Genomic DNA, 18,635 nt, shown 5'->3' on the forward strand with positions numbered 1-18,635 from the left:
TAATAGATGACAAAGAGCAAATCAGGGTCACAGATAGAATAAACTTAGACGGTAAGGTGCAAATGGAAACAGATTTATCAAGCTTTTTAGTGCGCTTAGAGCATGCTGATATAACATGAGTAGAATCACCACAATAGAAACACAACCCATTTTTCCGTCTAAAATTCTGCCGCTCGCTTCGGGACAGAATTCTATCACACTGCATACTCTCTGGCGACTTCTCAGTGGACACCGTCAGATGGTGCACTGGTTTGCGCTCCCGCAAACGCCTATCGATCTGAATAGCCATTGTCATGGACTCATTCAGACCCGCAGGCACAGGGAACCCCACCATAACATCCTTAATGGCATCAGAGAGACCCTCTCTGAAAGTCGCCGCCAGGGCGCACTCATTCCACTGAGTAAGCACAGACCATTTACGGAATCTTTGACAGTAAATTTCCGCTTCATCTTGCCCCTGAGATAGGGACATCAAAGTTTTTTCTGCCTGAAGCTCCAAATGAGGTTCGTCATAAAGCAACCCCAAGGCCAGAAAAAACGCATCCACATTGAGCAACGCAGGATCCCCTGGTGTCAATGAAAAAGCCCAGTCTTGAGGGTCGCCCCGGAGCAAAGAAATCACAATCCTGACCTGCTGTGCAGGGTCTCCGGCAGAGCGAAATTTCAGGGACAAAAATAATTTGCAATTATTTCGAAAATTCTGAAACCCAGATCTATTCCCCGAGAAAAATTCCGGCAAAGGAATTCTCGGCTCAGATACAGGTGCATGACAAACAAAGTCTTGCAAATTTTGTACCTTCGTGGCGAGATTATTCAAACCTGCAGTTACACTCTGAAGATCCATTACAAACAGGTGGACACAGAGCCATTCAAAGATTAGAAGGAGAGAAAAAAAAAAAAAAAAAAAAAAAATTCTCAGCAGACTCCTTATTTCTCTCCTTTCTCAGCCAAGGATTTTAACCCTTTAGTGGGCCGGTCAAACTGTCATGTTCTCAATGGCAAGAGAACATAGCATCAGCATATATAGGAACTAGCTCTTGGAAGATGGGAACTGAGCTGACCATGAACTAAACCTAACGCACAACTAGCAGTGGCCGGGTAGCATGCCTACGTTGATTCTAGATGCCCAGCACCAGCCGGAGGACTAAATAATGCTAGCAGAGGAAAATATTAGTCCTAGCTCACCTCTAGAGAAATACCCCGAAAGGAGACAGAGGCCCCCCACATGTATTGGCGGTGAATTAAGATGAAATAACAAACGTAGTATGAAAATAGGTTTAGCAAATTTGAGGTCCACTTACTACATAGCAGAAGACAGAAAGGACACTTTCATGGTCAGCTGAAAACCCTATCAAAACACCATCCAGAAATTACTTTAAAACTCTGGCATTAACTCATAACACCAGAGTGGCAATTCCTGTTCACAAGAGCTTTCCAGACACAGTAACGAAACTACAGCTGTGAACTGGAACAAAAATGCAAAAACAAACATGGACAAGAGTCCAACTTATCTAGTAGTTGTCTAGGAGCAGGAACAAGCACAGAGAGGCTTCTGATAACATTGTTGACCGGCAAGCAACTAACAGAGCAGCAAGGTTATATAGCGACTCCCACATCTTGATGGGAACAGGTGAACAGAGAAGATGAAAACACCAGTTCAATTCCACCAGTAGCCACCGGGGGAGCCCAGAATCCAAATTCACAACAGGCATCGTTGTCGCTATCGCTGCAGCGTCACTTCGTGTGAAGGTACCTTTAGACTGTGTCAGGATTTTTTCAGTCAAGTTGAATTCTCAGGAGATGCAGATATACGTTCCATGTCTTTAGTTAGATTGTGGAATTTTTGTATTATCTGCTGTGGATATTTTCAGGGTTTTAATACTGACCGCTTAGCATTCTGTTCTATCCTTTCCTATTTAGCTAGAGTGGCCTCTTTTGCTAAATCCTGTTTTCTGCCTGCGTGTGTTTTTCCTCTAATACGCACAGTCAATATTTGTGGGGGGCTGCCTATCCTTTGGGGTTCTGCTCTGAGGCAAGATAGGATTCCCATTTCCATCTATAGGGGTATTTAGTCCTCCGGCTGTGTCGAGGTGTCTAGGATTGTTAGGTACATCCCACGGCTACTTCTAGTTGCGGTGTCAGTTTAGGGTTTGTGGTCAGTACAGGTTCCACCTACTCCTGAGAAAGTCTCATGCGGCTCCAAGGTCACCGGATCATAACAGGGTACTGAAAGAATTCAGACCCCTTTAAATATTTCACTCTTTGTTTCATTGCAGCCACTTGGTAAATTCAAAAAACAATCAATTTTTCACATTAATGTAAACTCTGCACCCAATCTTGACTGAAAAAAAACAGAAATGTAGAAATTTTTGCAAATTTATTAAGATAGAAAAAACGAAATATCACATGGTCATAAGTATTCAGACCCTTTGCTCAGACACATGTATTAAAGTCATATGCTGTCCATTTCCTTGTGATCCTCCTTGAGATGGTTCTACTCCTTCGTTGGAGTCTATTTGTGTTTAATTAAACTGATAGGACTTGATTTGGAAAGGCATATACCTGTCTATACAAGACCTCACAGCTCACAGTGCATGTCAGGCCAAATCATGAGGTCAAAGGAATTGGCCAAGGAGCTCAGAGACAAAATTGTGGCAAGGCACAGATCTAGCCAAGGTTTCAAAAAAATTTCTGCAGTACTCAAGGTTCCTAAGAGCACAGTGGCATCCATAATCCTTTAATGGAAGAAGTTTGGGACCACCAGAAGTTTTCCTAGACCTGGCCATCCAGCCAAACTGAGCAATATAGGAGAAGAGCCTTGGTGAGAGAGGTAAAGAAGAACCCCAAGATCACTGTGGCTGAGCTCCAGAGATGCAGTAGGGAAATGGGAGAAAGTTCCACAAAGTCAACTATCACTGCAGCCCTACACCAGTCAGGCCTTTATGGCAGAGTGGCCCAACAGAAGCCTCTTCTCAGTGTAAGACATATGAAAGCCCGCATAGATTTTGCTAAAAAACACATGAAGGACTCCCAGACAATAAGAAATAAGATTCTCTGGACTGATGAGACGAAGATAGACCTTTTTAGTGATAATTCTAAACATCACCATGTTTCACTCTTGGGATTGTATTGGGCAGGTAATGAGCAGTGTCTGGTTTTCTCCACACTACCTGCCCAATACAATCCCAAGAGTGAAACATGGTGATGGCAGCATCATACTATGGGGGTGTTTTTCAGCTGCAGGGACAGGACGACTGGTTGCCATTGAAGGAAACATGAATGCGGCCAAGTACAGAGATATCCTGGATGAAAACCCCTTCCAGAATGCTCTAGACCTCAGACTTGGCTGAAGGTTCACCTTCCAACAAGACAATGACCCAAAGCACACAGCTAAAATAACAAAGGAGTGGCTTCAGAACAACTCTGTGACCATTCTCGACTGGCCCAGCCAAAGTACTGAGCACCTCTGGAGAGACCTGAAAATGCCTGTCCACCAACGTTCACCATCTAACCTGATGGAACTGGAGAGGATCTGCAAGGAAGAATGGCAGAGAATCCCCAAATCCAGGTGTGAAAAACTTGTTGCATTCCCAAGAAGACTCATGGCTGTACTAGCTCAAAAGGGTGCTTCTACTCAATATTGAGCAAAGGGCCTGAATACTTATGGCTATGTGATATTTCAGTTTTTCTTTTTTAATAAATATGCAAAAATAAAAAATTTCTACATTTCTGTTTTTTTTTCAGTCAAGATGAGGTACAGAGTGTACATTAATGAGAAAAAAAAATGAACTTTTTTGAATTTACCAAATGGCTGCCATGAGCCAAGAGTTAAAAATTTAAAGGGGTCTGAATACTTTCCATACCCATTATATATGGGTGTCAAACAATGATACTTCAAAAGTATAGAATTTTGAAGAAAGCTTTGGACAACCTCTGTTCATAATCAATTAGTTTTTCACCTTCATATCTCTGCAGAAATGTCCAAACCGCATAAGAGATAAGCTACGGAGTAAGGAGTTCCAAAATATGTTTTTGGAAAAAATACCAGTTTTGCAGTGGAAGAAACATGCTCAAGAGTCAGAATACGAAAGACTTAAGAAATACAGTGGAGCTCAAGGATGGATGGAAGTCACCTGGGAGAGTAAGTTTCTTACTTATACTTATTCCATAGGCCGTATGTTCTCTGTCTACATTTATAGCATCACAAAGACCTGAAACTGTGACTAAGATGCACCAAAATGGACATCTACACTAGTAATCTTTATCAAAGGCCTCACAAGATATTAAAACTTCAAAATAATAAATTGTTTACTTCCTTAAGTAAATAATCTACCCATGTAACACAGACAAAGTCATGGTAGTCACCCTTATGTAAACTGTTCACCTAACTAATATGTTCTTGTATATATTTCACCAGTTATTAATAAAACTCTGAATCTGCTCAACTCTACGGGTAATGCCTACATGTTCGACACCTGGCAAGGGCAGTCACCTTGTATTCGATGTGCTGTGGTGGGCAATGGTGGCATTTTAAATGGATCCGGAATGGGACAAGAGATTGATTCCCATGACTATGTCTTCAGGTATGGTATAGCTTCATGTAAAAAAAAGTCCATAAAGGAGACCATAAATGATGCCTTTCTCATCTTCTAGTTATTGGCTTATCTTGCAGGGTGAATGGCGCCATTACAAAAGGTTTTGAGAAGGACGTTGGCAACCGAACTTCATTTTATTCTTTCTCTACAAATACATTGATGAACTCGTTATATGCATATGGCAAACATGGATTCAAGGCTGTTCCTAGAACACCGGTAAGGCTGGTTTCACACTTGCGTTTTTGTCTGCAGCGTTTTTTGCACAAAAAACTCATGCGTTTTTTTTCCCTATATTTAACATTGAAAACGCATGCGTTTTTTTGCACATGCGTTTGGTCGCGTTTTCAAACGCATGCGTTTTTTGTCTGCATGCGTTCATTTTCAAAAATGCTACCTGCAGTATTTTCTTGCGCGTTTTTTTGCCGCGAAAAAACGCATGCGTTTTTTCGCGGCAAAAAAATGCATTGCTGTCTATGTAAACGCATGCGTTTTAAGCACATGCGTTTGTTTGCGCTAAAAACGCATGCGTTTTTATAGAAAAAAAACAGAAAACACACTGAAAAGTCACCCACCACCATCAAGGTGATAAAGGGATCCAAACCCTAACCCTAACTCTACCCCTAACCTCACCCCTAACCGTTTAATGAACATTTTCTGACAGTCATATTGCCACGTATTTAAGTGCCACGTATCACGTATTTCAGTGCCACGTGCCACGTATTTAAGTGCCACATGCCACATATTTAAGTGCCACGTGCCACGTATTTAAGTGCCACGTGCCACGTATTAAAGTGCCACGTGCCACGTATTAAAGTGCCACGTATTTAAGTGCCACGTATTTAAGTACCACATATTTAAGTGCCACGTGCCACGTATTTAAGTGCCACATGCCACGTATTTAAGTGCCACGTGCCACGTATTTAAGTGCCACGTGCCACGTATTTAAGTGCCACGTGCCACGTATTTAAGTGCCACATGCCACGTATTTAAGTGCCACGTGCCACGTATTTAAGTGCCACATATTTAAGTACCACGTATTTCAGTTGCACGTATTTCAGTGCCACGTATTTCAGTCACGTTTAGGGTTAGGGGTAGGGTTAGGGTTAGGGTTTTCTTGTTTTTTCTTGTGTTTTCTTGTGTTTTCTTGTGTTTTTCTATAAAAACGCATGCATCTAAAAAACGCATGCGTTTTACCGCGTTTACATGCGTTTTTCACACATGCGTTTTTTAAAAAAACGCATGCAGATAAAAACGCAAGTGTGAAACCAGCCTAAGATATACACAATGGTTAGCATTGCTACCTGTAGTTTGACAATAGGCATCCTAGCAATACAATAAAAGAGTCACCCTAAGACTATGTGCCTAAGATCCGGATGTAGCAGCGATTTAAAGGCAGCATATTTTTGCTGCGTCCAAAATGCTGCCTTTTATTGAATGCAGGTAAATCCGCATGTGTTCTCTTAACCATGCGGATTTGCAGCATTCAATATATTCTATTGTTTCAATTTCTGTGGTCGAGACTACTAGAGGAATTGACATGCTGCGGTCCTGAAAGACGCACTGCATGTCAGTGTCTGCGGGTGATCCGCAGGCGCACATTCATGCATTGTGGACACGAAAAGGCCAACTCCGCTACATCTGGATTGCATGGCTGAGCAGTGGCATGATTTAACAGCTTAGCCATGAATAAATGAGACACTGAGCTCAGCCTGAGAATTCTGGTCACATTTTGACTTCATAGCTCAGCACTGTATCTGAGTTCTCAGGCTCAGTTCAGTGTCTCCTGGATTCACGGCTGAGAGGTTGCACCAAGCCATTACTCAGTCATGCAATCCAGATGTACCTGAGTTGGCCTCTTCCTGGGACAAATAGATTGTTGTCGGACAGGTGAGGAATATGATGTTTTATTATTATGCTCAAAGCAAGTGAGTATTTCTGCTACACAGATCAGGGCTGAAGCTCTGCTGTGTGTGTAACACAAGCGATCAGAAGATCGCAGCTTCTAGTCTACCATGGAGACTATTGAAGCTAGTAGAAAGTAAAAAAAAAAGTTTTTAAAAATATTAAAAAAAATAAAAGTTTAAATCACCCCCATTTGCCCCATTCAAAATAAAACAATGAAAAAATATATAAAATACATGTATTTGGTATAGCCGAGTTCAGAATCATCCGGTCTATCAATGTATAAAAAAATTAATCCAATCTGTAAATGGAGTAGCAAGAAAAAAAAATCAAAACACCAGAATTACGTTTTTTTGATTACTGCAACATCTCATTAAAATACAATAATGGGAGATCAAAAGATCTTATCTACATCAAAATGGTATAAATAAAAACATCAGCTCGGCACACAAAAAATAAGCCCTCATCCAGCTCCAGATCACGAAAAATGGAGACACTACGGGTCTCGGAAAATCTCGGCTTTGAATTTGTTTTTCACCACTTAACAAAAAAAGAACCTAGACATGTTATCTACTAACTCGTAATGACCTAGAGAATCATAATAGCAGGTCAGATTTAGCACTTGTTTTTTTTAAAGTTATGTTTCTGGGAAAAAGGGGAGCAAAAAACGGAAACAAAAACAGAAAACCCAAGATGGTGAAGGGGTTAAATAAATAACTTAAACTTTTTTTTATAAGCAGTTAAGCTAAAGCAGACAGATGCAGACTGCATCTCTCAGCTGTCAGCTGTATATTGTTATCAGAATTAGAGGGATCCCCATGCATTATTTTTTTAAATTATTTAAATAAATTATAAAAAAAAAACGGCGTGGGGTCCCTCTTATTTTTGATAACCAGCGAAGCGAAAGCAGACAGCTGGTGTTTGTATTCTCAGACTGGGAAGGGTCCATTGATATTGGCCCTTCCTAGCCTAAAAATATCAGCCTGAAGCCGCCCCAGAAATATGTAGTAAAAACACACACAGAGTAAAGTCCTTAAAGGGAACCTATCACCCCGTTTTTTAAAGATTAGATAAAAATAGTGTGAAATAGGGGCAGAGCTGGGCTTTACATTAGTCCCTTTTTGGTGCCTTTACACCCCCGTTAGGCTGCCGAAATACCTTTGTGAAGTGGCCGTTTTGTCCTGTCACTCAAGTTGGTCAGGTCGGATGGGCGTGGTCACAGCGCTGTTTCTCCCCCAGATCAGGCTCATCATTACGTTGGTGGCGTAGTGGTGTGCGCATGTGCATGTCCAAAGAGAAGATCCACTGCCCAGGAGATTCAAAACAGCGCGGTCTTCGCTATTCGCCGTTTACCGGTGGGCGCGGCCATCTTTCCTGTGGCCGCGCGTGCGCAGATGGAGCGCTCTGCTGCCCGGGGCTTCAGGAAAATGGCCGCCGCGATCTCCATCTGCGCACGCGCGGAATCCCGCGGCCATTTTCCTGAAGCCCCGGGCAGCAGAGCGCTCCATCTGCGCACGCGCGGCCACAGGAAAGATGGCCGCGCCCACCGGTAAACGGCGAATAGCGAAGACCGCGCTGTTTTGAATCTCCTGGGCAGTGGATCTTCTCTTTGGACATGCGCACACCACTACGCCACCAAAGTAATGATGAGCCTGATCTGGGGGAGAAACAGCGCTGTGACCACGCCCATCCGACCTGACCAACTTGAGTGACAGGACAAAACGGCCACTTCACAAAGGTATTTCGGCAGCCTAACGGGGGTGTAAAGGCACCAAAAAGGCACTAATGTAAAGCCCAGCTCTGCCCCTATTTCACACTATTTTTATCTAATTTTTAAAAAACGGGGTGATAGGTTCCCTTTAAATTGAAATAAAAACAGACTCTTTTTATAATAAACAATCTCCACTCTCTTTTACCCATTTATTACTGTAAAATAAAAAATAAAATACCATATTCCTCACTTGTCCAATGACAATACATTTGTTCCATGAAAAGGCCAACTCAGCTACATCTCGATTGAATGGCTGAGTGGTGGCATGATGCGACCGCTCAGCCATGACTCCATCAGACACTGAGCATTTTTTTTAATTTTTTTTTTATTTATTTATTGCACAGCCGCCGGAGGACGAATACTTTCATCACTATACGTCTGCTCTCGCTGCCATCACCGAGATCAGGTGTAGGGTTATGAGAGTAATACTTTCATCAGCCAACGCTTGTGACCAACAGTAACCTTTTTACTGCCTGTCACAGCTGATGGCTCACATGCTGTCATCTGTATGACAGTGAGGGAACCGCAGTACTCTGGCCAACAGTAGTAACAAACTTACTGACGATCAACTGTAACACAGACAATACTTATTTTGCATATTTTACTGTGTGTGGGGATACCATCTATGAGAAAAGGAGAGCTTTGCCTTAAATGGTGTCCAACTGTAACGAAAGGAGCATATGATATTTTAATAAGCCTGGGGAACCACTAAGGGAGTAGTACTAGTAAAGTATTGTAAGCAGGGGTGGAACTTTAGGTTATACAGAAGTTGCAGTAACAGCCAACTAAGCTGTCCAATCACAGTCGGACACAATAGATGAAAGAACAACAGTTGTGTGGGCAATACTTTAAGATATACCTCTAAATGTGGCTATGGGCACTACTTGTGTGCATGACCAGAAGTAATATAGCATGTGTGGCCAGGATATTCAAAGACTTATGTCTAAAAATGTACATCACAGAATGCTGAGCTTGTCATATGGACCCATCTGTCCACGCTCATCACTAATTTGGAGAGGGTGTCACTTGAGTTCTCCCTAGAGCCACTCAGTAAATATTGTGGTTTACTTGTCATTCAATGGAGTATAATGTTTTCATTAGATTTTTAATAGAGCTCACTGGAAAAAAACGGAAATCTTATATATTATATCTAGCCCAGGGCCTCAGAGTCTCCTTTTGTGCATTTCCGCACGCCCCGCCCCTGAGTAATAGCTTAATGAATGCCTGTGTGGCTAAATTAGGTTGTACAGCTAGCATTGCAACCTGATCATTACCAGGGTTCTTACTATAAACCTTAATTTTCACAGGAAACACGCTATGTCATTTTACCAGATCACGACAGAGACTATTTAATGGTGTTAGGCGCTCTCACCAACACCATCATTGATAAAGGAGGAGACAAAGGAAAAGAGTAAGTAATTTCAATTATGTACAACTAGATTTCCTGTTAAGTGGAGCAGACATTTTAAATGTGCGACATTACTTATCTTTAATTTCAGTCTGTGTTATACTCCAGAGCTGCAGTCATTCACAACTGTGGAGTCTTCAGCGTTGAAATCTTCCCAGGCATGTCACCCTATTCTAGTAACCATGTAGGAAAATCTAACCTTTCAATTTTAGCTGAGAAAAGATGTTAGATGTTGGGGTTTCGGTGCAGTCTGGCTACAACTTTGCTGACTGCTTCTAATAAAGAAGCTGAAAATGACACCAATATCAATGCCAAACCACAGACATAGAAAGAAATTGAGCCCAGATGCCCCAGAATAGTATTCCCTGCACTTTCTATACAGCTCAATGAAGAGGTGGCCATGATTGATTCTTTTTTGTGGCTCATTTGTTAGCACTCTATCTTGGGTTCAAATCCCACCAAGGTGTTTGCGTGGGTTTCTTACGGGTTCTCCGTCTTTCTCCCACACCAGGACATAATGATAGTGAATTTAGATTGTTTGTCCCATTGGTGACAGTGCCGATGTCTGTAAAGTGCTGTGGAACTTCCTGTTGATTTTACCTCTCCATTTGACAATATGAAGAGTGGAACTACCAGGAATGGGTAAAAGGGGGTCATCATTCTCCCAAGAGGTGAAATCCTGCAGGAGGAACATAATATCAAGTAAGAAATTAGAAAAAATAGTGGTGATAGGGGGCCAAGGTGCAAACCAACTAAATCTAATTAAACCTCACTAAAACATGTTTTTTATTACTGCAGTTATTTATTACCAAAGAAGAAATAGCAGAAAAGATAAAAAAGAAGAGGGACTTTCTCTCATCAGGCATTTATTATAAACATAGCTTAACCCCCTTCTTTTTTTCTGTCCATAGCCCTGCCAAATATTTTGGGAAGAACCTGACAACAGAACATTTTAAGATCCTACACCCTGACTTTATGCGTTACTTAAGAAACAGGTGGGTTTTGTACCTTCACTGGCTATAAATATATGCATAAATGTGAATATAAGTACGGGGGGAAGTATTTGATACAATGCCAATTTTGCAAGTTTTCCTACCTACAAAGAATAGAGAGGTCTGTAATTTTTATCGCAGGCACACTTCAACTGTGAGAGACAAAATCTTTTACATAATTTGCATTTTATTGCACATTAAATAAATATTTGATACAATAGAAAACCATAACTTAATATTTGGTACAGAAACCTTTGTTTGCAATTACAGATGTCAGAGGTTTCCTGTAGTTCTTGACCAAGTTTGCACACACTGCAGCAAGGATTTTGGCCCACTTCCCCAGATCTTTCAGGTTTTGTGGCTGTCGCTGGGCACCATTGAGTTTCATCTCCCTCCAAAGATTTTCTATTGGGTTGAGGTCTAAGCCACTCCAGGACCTTGAAATACTTCTTACAGAGCCACTGCTTAGTTGCCCTGTGTGTTTCGGGTCATTGTCATGCTGGAAGACCCAGACACAACCCATCTTCAATGCTCTTACTGAGGGCAGAAAAGCACCCCCCCTAAAGTATGCTGTTTCCCACACTATGCTTCGAAGTTGAGATGGTGTTCTTGGGGTTGTACTCATCCTTCTTCAGACTCCACACAGGGCGAGTGGAGGTGATACCAAAAAGTTCTATTTTGGTCTCATCTGACCACATGGCCTTCTCCCATGTCTCCTCTGGATCATCCAGATGGTAATTGACGAACTTCAAATGAGCCTGGATATGTGCTGGTGTAAACAGGGGGACCTTTTGTACCCTGCAGGATTTTAATCCACTAAAGTATAGTGTGTTACTAACGGTAATGTTTGAGACTGTAGTCTCAGCTGTCTTCAGGTCATTGACCAGGTCCTCACATGTAGTTCTGGGCTGATTCCTGATCTTTCTCAGAATCATCCTTACCCCACGAGGCGAGATCTTGCATGAAGCCCCAGACCGAGCAAGATTGACAGTCATCTTGTGTTTCTTCCATTTTCTAATAATTGTGCCAACAGTTGTTGCCTTCTCACCAAGCTTCTAGCCTATTGTCCTATAGCCCATCCTAGCCTTGGTCAAGTCTACAATTTTCTCCTCGGTGTCCTAAGGCAGGTCTTTGGTCTTGGCAATGGTGGAGAGGTTAGTGTGATTAATTGAGTATGTGGACAGGTGTCTTTTATACAGATAACAAGTTCAAATAGGCGCAATTAATACAGGTATTGAGTGCAGAGTAGGAGGGCTTCTTAATGAAAAACTAACAGGTCTGTGAGAGCCAGAATTCTTGCTGGTTGGTAGGTGATCACATACTTACGGTAATTAAATTTAATTTTGTTGCATGACATATTTAAAAATGATACAATGTGATTTATATACATATACATACATATATACGTACACACAAACACATACATATACAGTGCCCTGATAAAGCATTCATACTCCTTGGACTTTTCCTTATTTTTTCACATTGCACTCACAAAATCTAATGTATTTTATTTTGATTTTCTGTGATATACCAACACAAAGTAGTGAGTATTTAAGAAGTTTAAAAAAAATTCTACATGGTTTTCTATTTTTTTTTTTTTTAAATATATATGAAAATTTGGACATGCATTTGTATTCAGCCTTTTTGGGCATGTCAGAACTTTTTGGGGCCAAATGCAAAACATTATGTATGGCTGAAAACTAACACTGTACATCCCCCTAAAAACACCATCATCACTGTCAGACATGACAGCTTCATGCTGTGGAGATGCTTTTCTTCAGCAGGAACAGGGAAGCTGGTCAGAGGTGATGGGAGGATGGATGAATCTACAGATGCTTCTCACAAAATTAGAATATCATCAAAAAGTTACATTATTTCAGTTCTTCAATACAAAAAGTGAAACTCATATATTAGATAGAGTCATTACAAACAGAGTGATCAATTTCAAGTGTTTATTTCTATTAATGTTGATGATTATGGCTTACAGCCAATGAAAACCCAAAAGTCATTATCTCAGTAAATTAGAATAATTGATAAAACCAGCTTGAAAAATAATTTTAAAATATTAGCCTACTAAAATTACTAAAATGTATGTTCAGTAAATGCTCTCAATACTTGGTCGGGGCTCCTTTTGCATCAATGCGGCGTGGCATGGAGGCGATCAGTCTGTGGCACTGATGCTTTGCTGGCATCCTCTATAATGACAAATCTGTGTCCCTCGTGATGGAGCCATGATGTCTTGACTGCTGTCTTGTAAAGAGTCTGGTTCATTTGATCTCTTGGCTGTCTGGATGACTTGATATATATATTGTTATAATTCACAGAGGCATATATCCCCTTTCTATAGTCCATAACTGTTCTTCAAGCCATCATTTACAGGTAAAGGGGAAGAATGGTGACAAGATTAACTTGCATTGCTTGATTATTTAACCCCTTAGTGACAGAGCCAATTTGGTACTTAATGACCAAGACAATTTTTACAAATCTGACCACTGTCAGTTTATTAGGTTATAGCTCTGGAACGCTTCAACAGATCCCACTGATTCTGAGAATGTTTTTTCGTGACATATTGTACTTCATGTTAGTGGTAAAAAATATTCGATATAACTTGAGTTTATTTATGAAAAAATGGAAATGTGGCAAAAATTTAAAAAATTTCACAATTTTCAAACTTTTAATTTTTTACACATAAATCAGAGAGTGGTGTCACACAAAATAGTTAATAAATAACATTTCCCACATGTCTGCTTTATATCAGCACAATTTTGGAAGCATAATTTTTTTGTTAGGACATTATAAGGGTTAAAATTTCTAATTTCTCCAACAAAATTTACAAAACCATTTTTTTAGGGACCACCTCACATTTGAAGTGAGTTTTGGGGTCAATAAAACAGAAAATACCCAAAAGTGACACCATTCTAAAAACTGCACCCATCAAGGTGTCCAAAACTACATTTAATAACTTTATTAACCCTTCAGGTGCTTCACAAGAACTAAAGTTGTGGAAGAAAAAAATTAACATTTTACTTTTTTTCACAAAAAATTGACTTTGGAACCAAACTTTTTAATTTTCACAAAGGTACCAGGAGAAAATAGACCACAAAATTAGTTGTGCAATTTCTCCTGAGTATGCCGATACCCCATATGTGGGGAAAAGCCACTGTTTGGGTGCATGGCAAGGCTCAGAATGGAGGGAGCACCGTTTGACTTTTTGAGTGCAAAATTGCCTGGAATCAATGGTCATGTTTGGAGACCCCCTGATGTACCTAAAAACCGGAAACCCCCCCAATTCTATCTCCAACCCTAACCCCAACACACCCCTAACCCTAATCCCAACCCTAACCATAACCCTAACCACAACCCTAGCCCCAACACACCACTAACCCTAATCCTAACCCTAACCATAACCCTAACCACAAACCTAACCATAAGACACCCCTAACCCTAATCCCAACTCTAACCATAATCCCAACCATAACTGCAACCCTAACCCTAGCCCAACCCTAACTTTAGCCCAATCCTAACTTTAGGCCCAACTCTAAGCCTAACTTTAGCCCAACTTAATTTAGCCCAACTCTAACCCTTATGGAAATACAGAAATAAATACTTTTTTTATTTTATTATTTTTAGCTAACTAAGGGGGTGATAAAGGGGGGTTTGATTTGTTAGTTTTTATTTTGATCTCTGTGATAGGGTCTATCACAGTGATCAAAATGAACCAATAATAAAAATCTCCTATTGTTTTCGGGTGCTGGCCGGCAGATCTCCTGGAAGAAGCCGCTAGCGGCCCGGGGGACTTCACGTGGGCATGCAGTGACACAAGAGAAACCGGGGCGGGGGGGGGGGTAAACGGGGGACCCTATTTCACGCTCCACTGATGTGTGATCATATCAGAGGAGAGAGAAATTAAATGGAAAATCTGACTTTTTTTTTTCTTCTTCCGGTCGCCATTATACCGTTAATAACGGCGATCACTATACTGGGGTCAGTAAAAATCAACCCGAATCATATTCTCTGTGGTCTCAGCTACCCCGATAGCCAAGACCCCAGAGAAATTCTGGTGCTGGAGGGCGCTATAATCTTATTCCTCAGCGTCGTTAAAAACCGGTGCTGCTGTTTAAGTACCCTTAACTGCCGCCGATAAAAGGCGTATCGGCGGTCATTAAGGGGTTAATCTATTTGCACAGTTTTTCCTCTGTTTTGCAAGTCAACAAACTAACTGGCATGGACAATGTGCAATCAATATATCAGCAAACATGATGGTTCAATTAACCTGCGTCTCTGTCATCCAAGATAACAGCACAATATGATACAACAAATGTCAACTTAAAAGTCAATATTACAGGCTTATACGAACAAAAGTCTGTGTTTTCTTGACCAACCAAAGAACAAACATGCTGTATACAGTGCCTTGCGAAAGGATTCGGCTCCCTGGAAATTTTCAACCTTTTCCCACATATCATGCTTCAAACATAAAGATACCAAATGTAAATTTTTGGTGAAGAATCAACAACAAATGGAACACAATTGTGAAGTTGAACGAAATTTATTGGTTATTTTAAATTTTTGTGGAAATTCAAAAACTGAAAAGTGGGGCGTGCAATATTATTCGGCCCCTTTACTTTCAGTGCAGCAAACTCACTCCAGAAGTTCACTGTGGATCTCTGAATGGTCCAATGTTGACCTAAATGCCTAATGATGATAAATATAATCCACCTGTGTGTAATCAAGTCTCTGTATAAATGCACCTGCTCTGTGATAGTCTCAGGGTTCTTTTTGAAGCACAGAGAGCATCATGAAGACCAAGGAACACAACAGGCAGGTCCGTGATACTGTTGTGGAGAAGTTTAAAGCCGGATTTGGATACAAAATGATTTCCAAAACTTTAAACATCCCAAGGAGCACTGTGCAAGTGATCATATTGAAATAGAAGGAGTATCATACCACTGCAAATCTACCAAGACCCGGCCGTCCCTCTAAACTTTCATCTCAAACAAGGAGAAGACTGATCAGAGATGCAGCCAAGAGGCCAATGATCACTCTGGATGAACTGTAGAGATCTACAGCTGAGGTGGGACAGTCTGTCCATAAGACAACAATCAGTCATACACTGCACAAATCTGGCCTTTATGGAAGAGTGGCAAGAAGAAAGCCATTTCTCAAAGATATCTATAAAAAGTGTGTCGTTTAAAGTTTGCAACAAGCCACCTGGGAGACACACCAAACATGTGGAAGAAGGTGCTCTAATCAGATGTAACCAAAATCAAACTTTTTGGCAACAATGCCAAACAATATGTTTGGCATAAAGGCAACACAGCCCATCACCCTGAACACACCATCCCTACTGTCAAACATGGTGGTGGCAGCATCATGGTTTGGGCCTGCTTTTCTTCAGCAGGGTAGGGAAGATGGTTAAAATTGATGGGAAGATGGATGGAGCCAAATACGGGACCATTCTTGCAGAAAACCTGTTGGGGTCTGCAAAAGACCTGAGACTGGGACGGAGATTTGTCTTCCAACAAGACAATGATCCCAAACATAAAGCAAAATCTACAATGAAATGGTTCACAAATAAACATATCCAGGTGTTAGAATGGCCAACTCAAAGTCCAGACCTCATTCCAATCGAGAATCTGTGGAAAGAGATGAAAACTGCTGTTCACAAACGATCTCCATCAAACCTCACTGAGCTCAAGCTGTTTGCTAAGGAAGAATGGGCAAGAATTTCAGTCTCTCGATGTTCAAAACTGATAGAGACATACCCCAAGTGACTTTAAGCTGTAATCGCTGAAAAAGGTGGCGCAACAAAGTATTAAGTTTAATGGGCCGAATAATATTGCAAGCCCCACTTTTCAGTTTCTGAATGTCCACAAAAATTTAAAATAACCAATACATTTCGTTCAACTTCACAATTGTGTTCCACTTGTTGTTGATTCTTCATAAAAAATTTACATTTGGTATCTTTATGTTTGAAGCATGATCTGTGGGAAAAGGTTGAAAAGTTCCAGGGGGCCGAATACTTTTGCAAGGCACTGTAAGTCCTAAAGTCTACATAAAGATAACAGTTTATTCCTCCTGGCTTACTGAAAATAGACATCTGGTAAATTAAGATAAAATGCTGTGTCGTCACATATACATTTAAGTTTGTAGGTGTAATATGAAAAAAATGTGGAAAAGTTCAAGCCCAACCTTGCCATTTTCTCTGTCTTTAGCTTGTTGTACTCCTTAGCATCCTGCAGGTCAAGATTGTAGTACGCTTTCTGCGGTTCTCCAATAAGGTATAGAGCTAGTGTGGCACCCCAGGAGTCCGGTTGCCACAGTGGGAGGGTGACGCCATGCCTGAAAGCAAGACAGGATCCCCTTAGCCGGTTACATTGGCATACAACACTTTCCTGACTACAGACCAGAAGGGGGAGCTCTAAACCCAGTTTCAGGGGAGCTTCCCTATCAGTTCTGGCTTGGAGGAGGAGCTAGAAGTCAGTCTGTGTGAGACAGTGAAGGGAGAGGAAGCATAGAAGGAGAGGGACTGGGAGTGGAGCTGTGATTGAGCTCACCCCAGGATTGATCGCAGGAAACCGGACACTAGAGTCTGCGGTTGTGTGGGAGCTGCGCGCCCCACAACTGAATCCGGATGGCAGGAGATTGCAGGTCTCCTGGTCACATCTGACATCCGAAGGTACAGCAGCAGACTAGAGCCCGGAGTCACTACGAGAGAGGGACACCTGAAAAAGGCTCTAGCTGCCTGCCATGCGGTTAGTCTTCCATCTGAGGGACAGATACTGAGAGAGGGACTTGAGGAAAGCTTAAGGCATCAAGAACCCTGCAAACAGAACAGTAGGAAGGCTTCCAACCCCACCTGGCTAAGGGGATTTTGTACCGCTTCCAGGCTGCCTGGATTTCCAAGATCACCTGTCACCAGTATTCCAGATTGTACTTGCAATTAAAGGTAAATAAACTATAATCCCTGTGTCATCTATTGATTCCTGCACCCTAATATCTACAACCCCTCATAGACTGTTCTGGTAGCCCTGGGGCCTCCGCTCCACCCGTGAGGAGCAAAACCATCAAAGCTGCATCACCATCAGCCCCAGTGGATCCCTTTAAGCAGCGTTGGCCATTCCTGGCCGAGTAGCACAGGTGGCATCACAAACAATTTCCTTATCCTCTACAAACATTTCCCTCATCCCCTTTTATTGTGCGCCCAGGGCCACGGACCGGGTCAGTTGCTGCCGTGACCACCCTTTAAAGAACCATCTGAGTACCCCACGGCCCTAGCGGGTGTCGTATTTTCTGGCGTCACGAACAGGATTGACCGACCTGAAATATCGGGTCCTGTGCACCATGGACTTTGGGGAATTATTTGATTGCCGCCATTGTTGCGCCACGTGGCATGTGAGAAGCGGAGAACATGTGCTGTCGTGGGCGGAGCCCAAAAAAGAGCTCAAGGGCTGGACCTGCGCACTGTGAGGACTGAATGTAAAAGGAACTTGTCTGTCAGGAGGATGGATCCGCCTCCTGGTATGCCTGGCGGGAAAGGAGAAGAGGGACAGCCCAAGGAAGAAAGAGTGAGAGAAGTGAGCGGGAAAGCGTGCAGCAAGCATGGCTGAACACTACCAGGTGCACACGACAGGCAGCTCGGAAGGGCCGCCGGAGCGTACCAAAAGAGAGGTGGACTCCCCCGACCAGCGGGGAAAGGCCCCAGGCCAATTGACAGTGGTGAATCCGGAGCTCATCGGCGCGGAGATTTAGGAGCTGACCCAGCAACTCTTACAGTCGCAGCTGGCAGCTGTAACCGTGTGGAAGGAGACGCTGCTGAAAAGGATGGCGGAGCCTAAGATGTCCCTGGACCTAGCGCCCTCGACCCCAGCAGAGGTGGAGAAGACCGGCACCAGAGGAGCAGGTATGGAAAATAACCCTTGAACAGAGGAGAACCTGGTGGGAGCTTTGATGCCCCCACCACCCGTAAC

General features: G+C 42.1%; 1 protein-coding gene across 1 annotated transcript in view; it reads left to right on the forward strand.

Annotated features, from left to right (window-relative positions):
- The window catches only part of LOC143766019 (alpha-N-acetylgalactosaminide alpha-2,6-sialyltransferase 2-like), a 214,616-nt gene that overhangs the window by 94,516 nt on the left and 101,465 nt on the right, over positions 1-18,635 (forward strand). The window contains exons 3-7 of the mRNA XM_077253349.1: positions 3,976-4,141; positions 4,418-4,583; positions 4,673-4,811; positions 9,576-9,679; positions 10,588-10,671. Of these exons, the coding sequence (XP_077109464.1) occupies positions 3,976-4,141; positions 4,418-4,583; positions 4,673-4,811; positions 9,576-9,679; positions 10,588-10,671 (659 nt within the window). The remainder of the gene's footprint in view (positions 1-3,975; positions 4,142-4,417; positions 4,584-4,672; positions 4,812-9,575; positions 9,680-10,587; positions 10,672-18,635) is intronic.

Source organism: Ranitomeya variabilis, chromosome 4 (genome assembly GCF_051348905.1).
Source record: "Ranitomeya variabilis isolate aRanVar5 chromosome 4, aRanVar5.hap1, whole genome shotgun sequence".
Lineage (NCBI taxonomy): Eukaryota > Metazoa > Chordata > Amphibia > Anura > Dendrobatidae > Ranitomeya > Ranitomeya variabilis.